Source organism: Xenopus laevis, chromosome 3L (assembly GCF_017654675.1).
Source record: "Xenopus laevis strain J_2021 chromosome 3L, Xenopus_laevis_v10.1, whole genome shotgun sequence".
Classification (NCBI taxonomy): domain Eukaryota; kingdom Metazoa; phylum Chordata; class Amphibia; order Anura; family Pipidae; genus Xenopus; species Xenopus laevis.
In genome coordinates, this window is record NC_054375.1 from 129,911,450 (window position 1) to 129,925,964 (window position 14,515).

A 14,515-nucleotide genomic window follows, 5' to 3' on the forward strand; every position below is an offset into this window, starting at 1 on the left:
TGAAATTAAAGTTTTGTTGTGTTCTAGGAGCAAGTGGTAGCAGCCCTTGATGTGTCCTGAAAAAACATAGATTTTTATTGCGCTGGTTTCTTTTAACAGAAAAAAATGCATATTTCCATTAATGCAATTTTAGTGACTTTTTTGATGACCTTTGATTACCAAGTTGCAGAGGAATGCTCAGGTTTTCATACTTGTTGCCATTATATTCAGATAATGCAGTCACAACACAGTTAATATAATGTGTTATAATGGATCGGTTTATCGCAAATAATTACAGCTGCCAGCTCCACTCAAGACCCCACAGAAGCCCCAGCCACCTACAGCACCTCCATCTTCTGCACCACCCATTGCAGCAGGACACAAACTAGGATCCCTTACCCCTCCTTCATCCCCCAAAACCCAAAGAGGTGGGCACCGAAGGATTTTAAGTGATGTTACACATAGTGCTGTTTTTGGTGTCCCAGCAAGTAAATCGACTCAACTTCTTCAGGCTGCTGCTGCTGAAGCAAATCTCAACAAATCAAAGTGAGTATTGCAAAACAAAATACTTTATACAGAAAAGATAAAAAATGTAAATGTGCCAAAAGGTGTTTATTTGTGGCAAACATTGTCAGTGATTGAGCCGCATGGAGGTGCCTTAAAATTATCCCCTAAACACAAAGTAGTGCTACACACACACACTCTCACCGCTCTTTGCAGTGTCGAGTGCCGTCTGTGAACCTGTCTGCCCATGTCTGGTTCACGTACAAGAAAATACTTCAGCAGCACTCCGATTATGGTGAAAAAATTGTTGCTTTATTCGTGCCTCAAGCTAAGCGACCTTTCGAGCTTTTCCAGCCCTTTATCAAGCTTGATAAAGGGCTGGAAAAGCTGGAAAAAGTGTTTCTGCACTGAAATCAAAAGAGCAAACAGATTTTTTTATATTTAATTTTTAAATCTGACATGGGGCTAGACATATTGTCAGTTTCCCAGCTGCCCCCAGTCATGTGATGTGTGCTCTGATATACTTGGAGTGGAGTGATATCACCCCCTTCCACCAGCAACCCATTAGCAGAACAGTGGGAAGGTAACCAGATAGCATCTTCCTGACACAAAGTAACAGCTCCCTGGTAGATCTAAGAACAGCACTCAATGGTAAAATCCAGGTCCCACTGAGACACATTCAGTTACATTGAGTAGGAGAAACAACAGCCTGCCAGAAAGCAGTTCCATCCTAAAGTGCTGGCTCTTTCTGAAAGCAAATGACCAGGCAAAATGACCTGAGATGGCGCCTACACACCAATATTGCAACTAAAAAAAATACACTTGCTGGTTCAGGAAAGAAATTTTATATTGTAGCATTAATTATTTGCAGTGTAAAACAGTGTCATTTAGAAATGAAAAATACATCATAAAAATCATGACCGAATCCCTTTAAGAAATGATCTGATTGAAGCAGGTCAGCATTGTGTGCTTCTGATTTGGAAAGAATTGTAGTTTTTCTGCCCAAGTTAAATTTTGCTTTATTTTCCCCAATTTCAGATCAGCTACAACCACTCCTTCTGGCTCTCCTCGGACCTCCCAGCAGAATGTCCACAACCCGCCAGAACCTTCTGGCTGGAATCCCTTTGATGATGACAACTTTTCCAAACTCACCGCCGAGGAACTCCTAAATAAGGATTTTGCAAAGCTAGGAGAAAGTAAGAAAGCCTTACTTTTAGCCATTAAGCTCATGTGTGACAAAGGGTGAGGTATTAAAGGTATAATGTCACAGGAAAACATGTTTTTTTCAAAATGCATTGGTTAATAGTGCTGCTCCAGCAGAATTCTGCAGCAAAAATCTGTTTTTTATATTTCATTTTGAAATTTGGCATGGGGCTAGATATATTGTCAGTTTCCCAGCTGCTCCCAGTCATGTGACTTGTGCTCTGATAAACTCCAGTCACTGCTACACTGTAAGTTGGAGTGATATCACCCATCTCTTCCCTCCCCAGCGACCCATCAGCAGCCTGTCAACAGATACTTGACACCTCTGCTGAAAGATTTGTTTGCCTTGCTAAATGTGCACCACGACCTAGGGTTGTGGTTAAATGCAATGGGAGGGGGAGAAACAATAGCTGTTTCAAAGCAGTTCCATTGTGAAGTGTCGGTTCCTTCTCAAAGCTCAGAATCTGGCACAAAGCACGGAGATGGCTGCCTCCACACCAATATTACAGCTAAGGAAAAATAAATACATTTTTAAATGGTAGAGTTATTTGAAATGTAAACAGTGTCATTTAGAAATAAAAAGTAATCCATAAAAAACATGACAGAATTCCTTTAATAACTTATTCTGTCAAACACAGAAACTAAGCAAACTGCAAAGAAGCATTACACTGGCCAAATCGGTCTATTTCTGATATTGTCATAGCTTCTCTAATTAGTAGAGCTACTCAGTCCATTTTTGGATCAAGTCAAGTTTTTCTTTAAATACTCCAGCAGTCAACCAAATAATTGCACAATCCAAAAGGCTTGTGTTTGGCCTATGGATTCACCAAATACATGATCTTTTTTTAATAAAACCCTTCAAAAGTTAACATTTATGGACTGTATTACTATTTCAGCGAGTTTCTTCCCTTAAAGGAGAACTAAAGCCTTATTAACTATGTGGGCTAGAAATGTTGTACATTTTGTTTTGGACTTCTGTGCCAGCCCAAGGCAACCACAGCCTTTTAGCAGTAAAGACGTGTGTCTCCAAAGATGCCCCAGTAGCTCCCCATCTTCTTTTCTGCTGATTCACTGCACATGCTCTGTGCTGCTTTAACTTACTGAACTTAGGGACCCACTCACAATATACAGTAAACATAGAATAGAAACGTCACAATACAAGACTGATTAGTAATTAATACAGATAATTACTACATGGCAGCACAGAAACAGTGTGACTAGCATGATCATTTAATGATCAGCCCTGTAGCATCAGCTTATATTACAGACCAGCCTCACTTTTTGCTTGGTAATTTGCAACAACCCCTAAGCTTAGCTTCTCAACAGCTGCTCAGAACCCACTGAGCATGCGAGTGTCACAGACGCTTTCCAAGATGGTGACAAGTATGAAGTCCTGGATCATTGCTGTTATTGAGAAGCTGAAACTTTAGGCTGATGCCATAAATTCATTATATAAAATTTTGCATTTTTAGTCAAATTTATTTTTAGGGTTTAGTTCTCCTTTAACGTATTACAATTTGAAACTTAAAGCTTTAAAATACCTTTTATTGTTTTTCCAAGAGCCCATGGTTCTTTCACTATTGCCTTTCAGGTAAGCCATCAGAACAGCTGAGCCGCTCGGCAGAAGATCTCCTGTCTGGGTTTCCAGCTCCACCTGCTGTGTCACAGGCTGATGCATTTGGAAATTTACTCTTTTCCAGCGGTTCAGGTGATTTAAGTCTTTGCTTTCCCTTAAAACCTTATTACAGAAGGAGCAAAAAAAATATTGGCAAAGAAACATAGCAAAATGAATTTCTGCACAAGTTATGGTCCATGAAAATGCACTATATCAAAAATATTAGCATGAAAATCAGTCTACTAACTGCTGGCAACTAGTAGTACTGTGATCTCATAGAGCAGTTACAGTCTCGATTGCACAGGTTTTGAAAAAGTGAACATTAACTCCTGCTTAATTTAAAAAGGCAATAATGCTACAGTATGTTATTGTTGGAGGAGACTCCTTTAGTCCTCCTACCGGTACTTGTTTGTTCCCAAGCCCTACGTTTCTGTTCATACCTGAGCATGTAGGATGGGTATGACAAGTTCCAAATACAAAGCGCTTCTTATGATTTCTTGCACAGGAAGAAAAAGTGTGACTACATAATTATCAGTTGCATGGTGACTTGTGTGTTAGTTTAAACATCCATGCGCTTTGTGATACTTTTTAATTAAAGACTACATGAGTAGCTATCTCTTTAATTATTTAAAGGGATTCTGTCATAATTTTTATGTAGTATTTTTTATTTATCCACTGTTTACATTACACATATTTCAGTCTACCATATAACATTTTATAACTGACCCAACATGTTTTTTTTTTTGGTTATATTGGTGTGTAGGCAGCCATCTTAGGTAATTTTGCCTGATCCTGTGTTTCCAGAAAGAGCCAGCACTGCACATTGGAACTGCTTTCAGATCACCTATTGTTTCTCCAAGTTAAAGTAACTTAAGGAGTCTCCGTTGGACTTGTATTTTTACTATTGTGTGCTATTCTCATACCTACCACTAGGTGGGGAATGGGATCAATTTTAGCAATGCAGGTTTCGGGGAGCTCTTATCTTTTTACTTTTCAATTGTTGTGCTGTTAGGCTGCTGGGGGGAAAGTGAGGGGTGGAGCAATCACTCCAACATGCAGCGCAGCAGTAAAGCGTAACTGAAGTTAGAGTACAAGTCACGTGGCTGAGGGCACCTGTGAAACTTAACAACATGTCTAGCCCCATGTCAGGTTTCAAAATTAAATACAAAAAATTCAGTTCTCTCTATTTCAGTGCAGAATTCTGCTGGAGCAGTAATAGTAACTCAACAACTAAAAAAACATTGTTTTCCATGACAGAATCCCTTTAAGTGCCTTTACAGTGTGTGTGGCAGTTAACCCTTTAACTCGTGGAAAGAGTCATTACACCATGGTGGAGGATAATGATTTGAGATTCTGCAGGTGCAGGTCTCCTTTCTGTCCTTTATTCTTATTCCTCAATTTTCTATTCTTGTTTTTCTCTCTTTATCCTGTGAATCCTCAGCTGTAGAAAAACCTGTAGATGCTCAGGGGCCCAGTCCTGGCTCTCAACTGCAAAAAACATCTGATTCTTTCTTGCCTCTCCCTCTGTCTGACACCCCAGGTAAAAAAAATAAAAACAGATTAATACAAGAGTGGAATCGTACCGTTGTTTCGTTAGAAGTGCAGTAATATATGTTTACATTTTTATTTAAATATGGCACAGGCAGCATTTTCAGCCAGCAATTGAAACACACTCACCTGCAGCAGATCAATTCTCCTAAATAGGAAAAACCATGTGTTGTAACCATGTCCCAAAACACTTAAGAGGTGGGTGTCTGTAATTTCCTGTGCAGGTTAACCCATAAGGCTTACACAAACAATATCCATGTACAGAAATGCACATGGAGATACAGCGCCGGATTTCAATGACGGGCGCCCCAAGGCCGCGCGGTCCGACCAGGCGGCCGCGTGGTCCAAGCGCTCACCTCCCTTTCCCAGTGCGCCGGCGAAAAAACGCTGGCGCAGCTGCTGTGATTGAATGTGGACGCACATGTCCCCATAATGCGGCTGGGCGGCATGCCACCCCTATTTTTTTGCCGCCCTAGGCCCGGGTCTATGCGGCCTTGCCGCAAATCCGGGCCTGTGGAGATATGGTGTGAAGTGTATACACACTTATTTGTATACTGTAGCATGGAGTACTGGCTCCACTACCCCAGCCAAACTCACATCTATCATAAACTGTTCTGTGATATATCTTGGGTTTTGTTCAAGCTCTGGTTCCTCTAATAGCTTTGTATTCCGCATTCATCCAAGTATATATATATATATATATATATATATATATATATATATATATATATATATAAAACAGTCATATGAAAAAGTTTGGGAACCCCTCTTATTTCTTTGGAGTTTTGTTTATCATTGGCTAAACTTTCAAAGTAGCAGCTTCCTTTTAATTTATATAACATGCCTTATGGAAACAGTAGTATTTCAGCAGTGACATAACATTTATTGGATTAACAGAAAATATGCAATATGCATCATAACAAAATTAGACATATGCATAAATTTGGGCACCCCAACAGAGATATTACATCAATACTTAGATGAGCCTCCTTTTGCAAATTTAACAGCCTTTAGACGCCACCTAGAGCATTTGATGATTCTGGATGGCGGTATTTTTGACCATTCGTCCATTCAAAATCTCTCCTCTTCCGTTAAATTTGATGGCTGCCGAGTATGGACAGCCTGCTTGAAATCATCCCATAGATTTTCCATGATATTCAAGTCAGGGGGAACGGAAACGGCCATTCCAGAATATTGTACTTCTCCCTCCGCATAAATGCCTTTGTAGATTTCCAAGTGTGTTTAGGCTCATTGTCTTGTTGGAATATCCAACCCCTGCTTAATTTCAACTTTGTGACTGATGAACATTATCCTGAAGAATCTGTTGATATTGGGCTGAATTCATCCGACCCTCGACTTTAACAAGGGCCCCAGTCCCAGAACTAACCACACAGCCCCACAGCATGATGGAACCTCCACCAAATTTGACAATATTTAAACATTAAATAAACCCTATATGATTGTTTAGCCTCTAATAAGGATTAATTATTTCTTAGTTTGTATCAAGTACAAGGTACTTGTATTTTTACAGCGAAAAAAGGAAATACATTTTTTAAAATTTGATTTGATTAAAATGGAGTCTATGGAAGATGGCTTTCCTATACTTTGGAGCTTTCTGGATAACATGGTATAAGGATCCTTGAATTCATATTGAACTTACTGATCCAGCTATGAAAGATGTCACAATGTTTCTAGTCATTCATCTTAACTCTATAAATATATATCCAATATTCATTTGACTGGGAAATGGGGGGCAGCTTTGAATTTAATAGACAAAATAGGAGGTAAAAAAAGAAAATATTTAAAAACTTGTTCTGCCAGCTCAATAGGAGTTCTGTGCTAATCATTTGGCTCTCTCATCACACCCCCCTCCAGCTGCTATGGTTGCTGAACTACAAGGCACATAGCCCCTGGCCAGTCATTGAGCATTAGTTAACTAGAAGGAAGTTTTTGGTTAAAACATGCTGGTTGCAAGACACTCCAGAATGCAAGGTTCTTTTATGTGATGAATGATAAAAATGCAGGTAGGGCACATAGTAATGTAACAGATGATGATTCTGCTGACCCCTTAAAGGAGCAGCAACAGCATAACTGATAATAAAAAAAGAAAGAAAGCAAGTCTTGTTCTGTTCTGCAATATTCTTTACAAGATTGGCACTTAGGCCTTTCCAAACCAGAGATTTGTATTCTTCTATATGAATGGTCATGGCATGTCATTGCTCTTAGATAGTACCCTGAAGGGGTCAAACAATGTTCGCTTGCTTACAACCAACTGTTCCCACAGTACCTCCGTGTTGTACTTTGAAGTAATAGAGGGTTTTTGAACTTTATGAGCACAGGTGCATAGGGGCAGATGTATCAAGGGTCGAATTTCGAGGGGTTAAATCCCTCGGAATTCGACTGGGGAATAGAATCGAATAGGGAATTCGGGCGAATTTACGCGCTGGCGAATGGGCGAATATTCGCCCGGCGAATAGTCGAGCGATCGAATATTCGATCGAAGGATTTTCATTCTATCAAATGCTTTTTTATTCAATCAAAAACTTAGAAAAAAAGCCTATGGGACTTTCCCATAGGCTTTTAAAGCAATTCGGTAGGTTTAATCTGGCGAAGTAGGCAGTCGAATGATTTTTAAAAGAGACAGTACTTCAACTATCGAATGGGCGAATAGTCGCAGCGTTTTTTCGCTCGATCTATTCGAATCATTCTTCTATGCCAATTCGTTAGTCGAGGAGCACAAAAAACTCCTCGAAATTCAATTTTTTTTCCTTCTATTCATTCACCCGAGCTTAGTGAATGTGCCCCCCTAATGTAGGTGAAGTGGGAGAAGGGAGAGAATAAAAGAGACAATGTTAAACCGCTATATGTTTTATTATTTTTAACACAAACGGTAAAAGAAATATTGCATGTAATCTTAAGTCTGATCAAGGTTAATGTAGAAATCAGATTATAAACACTGAAATACATTACATTACTAAGCAAAGAGTGCAGACATCATTTTTTCCTTGTGTATTTATTGACTTTTTCTTTGTGTCTTATTTAACTCAGCACATCATAAATCTATTCTGTATTTACAAAAAAGACTTGCTTAGTGGCTGTGTTTTTTCCCTGCTATACCAATTTTCAGTAATAAATTATCCCTAGTGCCAATGGATTCCTGTCCCTGGATCTGTCTTTTTTTTATGTTCTTGAATACTCTCCTGCACTTGCCTATGCTTTGCTGTCCCGTCCCTTCATGCAATGCTCTTTTTTTATCTGTTCCTATATCTTTCCTCCTCCTTTAACCAGAAAAATTGATTGAGGGTCTCAAATCTCCAGAGCCCCAGCTTCTCCTACCTCATCTTGTGCAGCTGGCAGATCCCTTTGGGAGCACAACAGAGGATGGAAATGGTAATTCTTATATCTCTATGTATGCTCATTTCCAGGGATACTTCTATAGTATCAATTTGTAGTTTTTGCTGTCAATAAATAAAGAGGGTCTATCTGAAAAAAGTAAATATTGGTGACGTTTCCCCATCAATGTTGCCTGCTGCACTGCCTGTATTTTTCCTCTCTGGCAGAGTGTTTAAAGGGGCAGTACACATACAAGTGTGTTAAAGCATTTTCATTGAAAAAAAAAAGGGTTTTTTTCATGTTTATGTGCTTGTTTGTTAAGCAGTGCATGGGGAACATCAAGGGTCAGGGCACACAGGCAGATTCGGGGACATTAGTCGCCCGGCGACAAATCTCCTCTTCTTCGGGGCGATTAATATCCCGAACTGCCTCCCCCCCCCTGCCTTCCCGCCAGCTAAATGAAAATCAACGGCGGATTTTCATTTTAGGCGATGTAAAGGCAGGGGAGGCAGTTCTGGGAGACTAGTCGCCCTGAAGAAGAGGAGATTTGTTGGCGGGCGACTAATCTCCCCAAATCTGCTTGCGTGCCCTGACCCTTAGGATGCATATCTATGAGTTTCTGCTGCAGCTGTGAAATGGTGTCCAGTGTTAAGGTGGCCATAGACATTACAATTACGATCTTTCCTGGAAAAGATTTTTCAAAGAAAGATTGTTTGCTTCAACACACACATGTAGAGCTGACTCGTCCGATATACAGGTAGAAACAATAGAATTCTGCCGATGTCATCTCGTCTCCCACCAAACATGCACCGAATATACTACGAAAATTTGCTTTGTATGATATTTTCGGTACATCTGTGCCCATCTTTAGAGTAGGCAGATAAAGGCTATAAAGCTGATCAATAGGTGTGATTTTTAGGTAACTGTATCTATTGCTATCCTATACATACAAAACTGTAAGGCACGGGCAGAATATGCATAAAGATTCTAAAACCACAGCTCTATTCCTATCTGCAGTAACCTTGCCCTGGTGGGATTTATTGCCCTGCAATTTGACTATGCCCAGACTATGGAAACTCAATTGGGCAACTTTAGCCTGCCATATACCAATACTTTAAAGTGAGCCTGGGCATTTGAAATGCCAGAGCCTATTTTGAATCTCTGTTCAAGCAAACCTGTGAACTCTTGGTCAAGTTATTGTGAGCCATGACACTTTGCCAGTGAATTCATATGGCTGATCTCTGTAAACTTAACCAGCACCAGTAGTGAAATCCCATGTCAAGCTCAGGCCACACCTTCCAGAACAATTAAATGTGCAGAACATTTTACTAAAGACAGTATAATTATTATTATTATGTTAGGTGTAGTGATGGGCGAATTTGTCCCGTTCCGATTTGCCACAAAATTTGCGAAAAATTTGTGAAACGCGGATTTTGATGCCTGACGAATAAATTCGCACATTACTAGTTAGATGTAAAATTGCATTGCCTAAAATTGTCATGCATTGTCGTATTTATTAGGAACATCACAGGGGTGCTTGTTATTACCTTTCTATGTGCTGAAATACTGGACTCAAGTGAGAATTTGAATTTACAATCATTTATGTTCCATGTGCACTGTAAGTAGAAAGAAATTACATGGTAGGAACATATGGTCTTACGACGACTATATGTGGAATATTGGGATTGTGTTGGACCCTTGTCTGTACTGCCACTTTAATATGAAGGGTTGTTTTGCAAATTCCACAATTTTTTCTTCTTTTTGGCTAACAGCAGACTGTGTGTGCACGCACATCAGGAAAACCATTCCTCCTATGCTATTAGTCGGTTAGTGTTTATGCAACAAGCACAACTCTGCCCTTAATGCTTATTCCATGTGGTTTGGCAGGAATATGACCTGGGATGGTGCTGAAGAGTCCTTACTTGGCCTTGTTATATTTTGGAGCCCTCCTAACCTCTGGTACTGGTACAGATACCCCGCCCTTCCCCAGCTGTTGTTCATTTTAGGCTACACTTTTATATAATAATACCCAGAGGCTGCATTATAGCTGATTACAATGGCCACACACACTTGCTTTTTTCATTTGTTTTAACTCCATTATAGTTTTCCATAACATTTTTTTATTAAAATGTACTGAAACAAAGCCTTTGTTATTTAAAGGGAATGTGTCACTGTAAATTGAGTATGTTTTATATCATATTTGGCTTTGAGATGCTGGTGCAGCGTCTTCTCACTAGCCAGGGTACCAGCTGTGTATCCTGAACTCCACCAAATGGCAATGTGTATATACCTTCATGTATTTCTTACATGTCAAGACAGATGAAGATAATACAGTTCTGCAGGACCAATATCATACTTCTAAGCTAAATCTATTCATATATTAAACAGGAATTCTCTGTCACTTACATTCTCTGAAATAGACAACAGTTTACTCCTATACAAAAAGTGCTGTTATATTGGTTGCCATTATTATTTTAGTAAAACATTTCTAATTCCACTGATTAGAAATGCTTACTATAAAGGGGGTGGGGTAAGATTGCCTAATTGGTTGCAAATGGGGTATATTTCTTTTAGGAAGTTGTGTAGATCCAAAGAGAATGGCTGCTTTCCTCTGATACAGAAAAATTGTCTGTTTTGCTGGTCGAGAAAGGCACTATATGCATACTCCACCGATTTCCTACAGCAAGATATGTTTGGAATATGTTGGACACTAGCAACCAGATTGCTGAAATTGCAAGAGAGCGAGCTGCTGAATAACTCCAAAACCATAATAATTGCAGATTGTCTCCAAATTTCACTCTTTAAGTCATACAAAAGTTAATCTAAAGGTGAACAACCCCTTTAAATATTGGGAAAATAATTATAAGTAGGGAGTAAGAATTGTCTGCAGGATCCCATGTGTAGTTCAGTACTGATTTTTGGGGATTTTATGTTGAAATAGCCGTCATCTGTGGAATTTTAGTCTTTGCTGCTGGAAGCAAAGGGTAGTGCAGTTACAGGTTAACTTTTTTGAAAATACAATTGCTGATATGGAGTTTGCTTGGGTCCACCTATTTCTTATGGTTACTTGTTCATACACTGAAGCCTCTTGGCTAGAAAGACAACATTTATACTATCATACTTGTCAAAATTTTAAGAATAGAGGGACAAAAAGTTTTGCCACGCTGTGCACGGCAACATTTTTTGACCATGCCCATTTTATGGTCACACCCCTAATTACCATGTCCATTTTGCAAAATTTGGCAGGTAAAGTTTCTGAAATAATCAAGTTTATCTTCACTATCCCTCTCTCAGCATCTGTTTCTCTCTATTCTGTCTTCATGCAGCAGTTGGGTGTCAGATGACTGATCCAATATATCTTAAAGGGGGGCTCCTTTCCTAGCAGATGTATTAGAGCTCACTCAAATAACTGATTTCAGTACAAACAAAATCTAACAAAATAACTGCCTTTTACACAAATCCTGCATGTAGAGAGACAAGATGTCTGGTGATTAGAGTGAGCTCTACTACATCTTCTAGGCAAAAGGACCCCCCTATAAGATGTATTGGATCTAACTGTCAATGACACCCAACTGCCGCATGAAGACAGAATGAAGAGAAACAAATAATGAGAGAGGGATAGAGAACATAAACTTGATTATTACAGAAACAGTGCAGAATATTTAATTGATTGTATTTAGAAAGTTTTTCATTTCAGTATGCTGAAGCTTATATTAAATGTTTATTTTTCATGATTTACAGTGAGGTGCTAACCCTAAACATCTATAACTAATTATAATGTCATCCGTTGAAAGTGTTCCTTTCAAAAATACTGTTGTGTCTAACAAGCTGGCGTTGCCTTGATGCTCACTATGTCCAATATCTTCCTCATTTCATCTCTTCTTTTGCTGTTGTCCTCTTTCACTTCCTACACTTTGCCATCTTGTTTAATCATTCATGCCCTCTGTTTCCTGGCTTCCATCTCTGTTCATTGCATAAGGAAAATCAGAGCTGGCGGTGGAAAGCCTCATTCCTGGGCTGGAGCCTCCAATGCCCCAGCGACTTTCATCCCAGGCAGACTCTGTTGCTTCAAACCGAACAGGTTGGTGTCTTGACAGTAGCTGAACATCTTCTTTGTGCTTCTGTGGGAAGCCTGCCATCTGGAATAATTCAGGTTCCTCCTGACCGACCAATACACCTATCATAAAGATTTTTCTAATTTAACTTCTGTAAGTTTTGGTAGCCACCATTAATTGGAATTCAACAGGGTTGTTAAAACCTTTATTTGGAAGTTATTTCTTTGGTTCCTTAAAAATAACTATTCCTATTAGACAATGCAAGCCAAGGGAGATGCTTTTTTCTTCTAACCATGCTAAAAATGAGTTAAATGCCATGACTGCTATCCAGAGCTCATCCTTAAAGCACAATAGAAAAAAAAATGGCAACTTGTAAGAAAAGATGCCAAATCCTTGGAGCACAAGACTGAAGTTCTTGTTTTAAAACCAAGACCTAGGAACCTTGTCGTTTTTGTTGAGGCTTTTAAAAGAGGCTTTTCTGAATTTGTAATGACCAAGAAAATAAATGACTTGGCTTAATCGTTACAGTGATGGAAGTGCTACTATCTCCGATGCATGTGCTGACACTTTTCTGTCTCTTTAATGCTTCCCATTGAAATCCATCTGTTGCTGTCAGACTCCCTCACTGGGGAAGATTCTCTTCTTGACTACTCTCTTCTCTCTAACCCTGCGGCTGATCTTCTTGACGAGTTTGCTCCTGTAACACATTCAGCTTCGGCTTCCACAGGTAATGGCTAATGTGGAGTCCCTGTGTCTTTTTTTTATCTATACTTGTGATGTTTATTCATTTCATCCCTTTTTAATTTTGGGTGGTTTGCTGTTTCTTCTCCAAACTTCTCTAACCTGGTATTTTCCTGTTATTCCTACCTGTCTATCTAAAATGACAGAGAAAAAAAAATACATTTTTCTTAGGTATAAATCTGCTGCTGATCGTCATCTATTAAAATAAGTGGGAGTTTAAGGAGTTGTCCTGTAGTTTAAAGATGTTTTTTCTTCTCATTAAAGGAGAACTAAAGCTTAACTAAAGATGGAGGCTAGAAATGTTGTACATTTCGCTCCAGTACCAGCCCAAGGCAACTGCATCCCTTTAGCAGAGAATATCTGTTACTCCAAAGATGCCCCAGTAGCTCCCCATCTTCTTTTCTGCTGATTCACTGCACATGCTCTGTGCTGCTGTCACTTGCTGAGCTTAGGGACTGATTCACAATATACAGTACACATAGAATATAAATGTCATAATATAAGGCTGATTAGTAATTAATACAGATACTTATTACATGGCAGAACGGCAACCAGTGCAATTAGCATCAGAACTGAATAATTAGCCCTGTATCATCCACTTATATTACAGGCCAACCTCATTTTCTGATTGATAATTAGTGACGACCCCTAAGCTTAGCTTCTCAACAGCTGCTCAGAGCCCACTGAGCATGTGAGTGTCACTGCTGCTATTGGATCATTGCTGCTATTGAGAAGCTGAATCTTTAGGCTGGTGCAGTAAGATCAGTATATTAAATATGGCATTTTTAGCCATATTCATTTTTAGGGCTTAGTTCTCGTTTAAAACCCTCAGTGTACAATTCGATGTAATGTCAAACTGTACTTTATAAGGTTTATAGATTGATAGAAGCTTTGGGCCAATTAATGAAATATCCAACTCTGAAGGATTCCCAGTAATTTCTTATCCTTTATCATTCTCAATATCATCTTTTTTTTATCAAGAACCTTTTCAGACAGTCAGTAAAGTTTTTTTAACAAATTAACACATTTATCAAAGCTAATCCATGTGTTCATGATAATGTGTTCAACTGCTTTGAGCATTCCAACGCCATTCTGATCTGTTGGGGATATAGTGCTCATCGCTGGTCAGCAGCAGCCTCTCAGCACTAACACCTCTCCAGTTCCTTATTTCTCGATTTAGATTGCAAGCGAGGAGAGAGGATTTGAAATCAAAAAATTGTTCATTCTGAAACCTTCATGAATGTCTTACCCAAGAGTTGATAAACCATCTTTAGAGTGGAGTATTGCAGTATCCTTCAGCAGGCTTTGTGCCAAGTGCCTTATTTCTCTAAAGAAACTGACATTTGAGATTTACTGATCTTTTAAAAAAAATCAAAGATAGAAAGGGGCTATTCATTAACGTGCTATGAGCAGTAAAATGTTGTTGTTTTTTCAGGCTATAGGTACAAGCTTTTGGATCTTTCTGCTGCTCCTTCCACATTTTTTATTATAAGGTCTTGTTTATAGCAGCAACTCTGCTGGACTTAATTGTATGTAA

The 14,515-nt window shown here is 39.1% G+C and overlaps 1 protein-coding gene across 11 annotated transcripts in view; it reads left to right on the forward strand.

The window, feature by feature from the left end:
• The window catches only part of LOC108711545 (AP2-associated protein kinase 1), a 75,196-nt gene that overhangs the window by 42,618 nt on the left and 18,063 nt on the right, over positions 1–14,515 (forward strand). For 2 of the 11 annotated variants that reach the window (XM_018253408.2, XM_018253402.2), the window contains exons 13-19: positions 278–525; positions 1,522–1,679; positions 3,278–3,394; positions 4,743–4,841; positions 8,138–8,239; positions 12,162–12,263; positions 12,854–12,964. In XM_018253408.2, coding sequence (XP_018108897.1) covers positions 278–525; positions 1,522–1,679; positions 3,278–3,394; positions 4,743–4,841; positions 8,138–8,239; positions 12,162–12,263; positions 12,854–12,964 — 937 coding nt within the window. The remainder of the gene's footprint in view (positions 1–277; positions 526–1,521; positions 1,680–3,277; positions 3,395–4,742; positions 4,842–8,137; positions 8,240–12,161; positions 12,264–12,853; positions 12,965–14,515) is intronic. The other 9 variants (XM_018253404.2, XM_018253405.2, XM_041586955.1 and 6 more) reach the window with 9 other exon arrangements.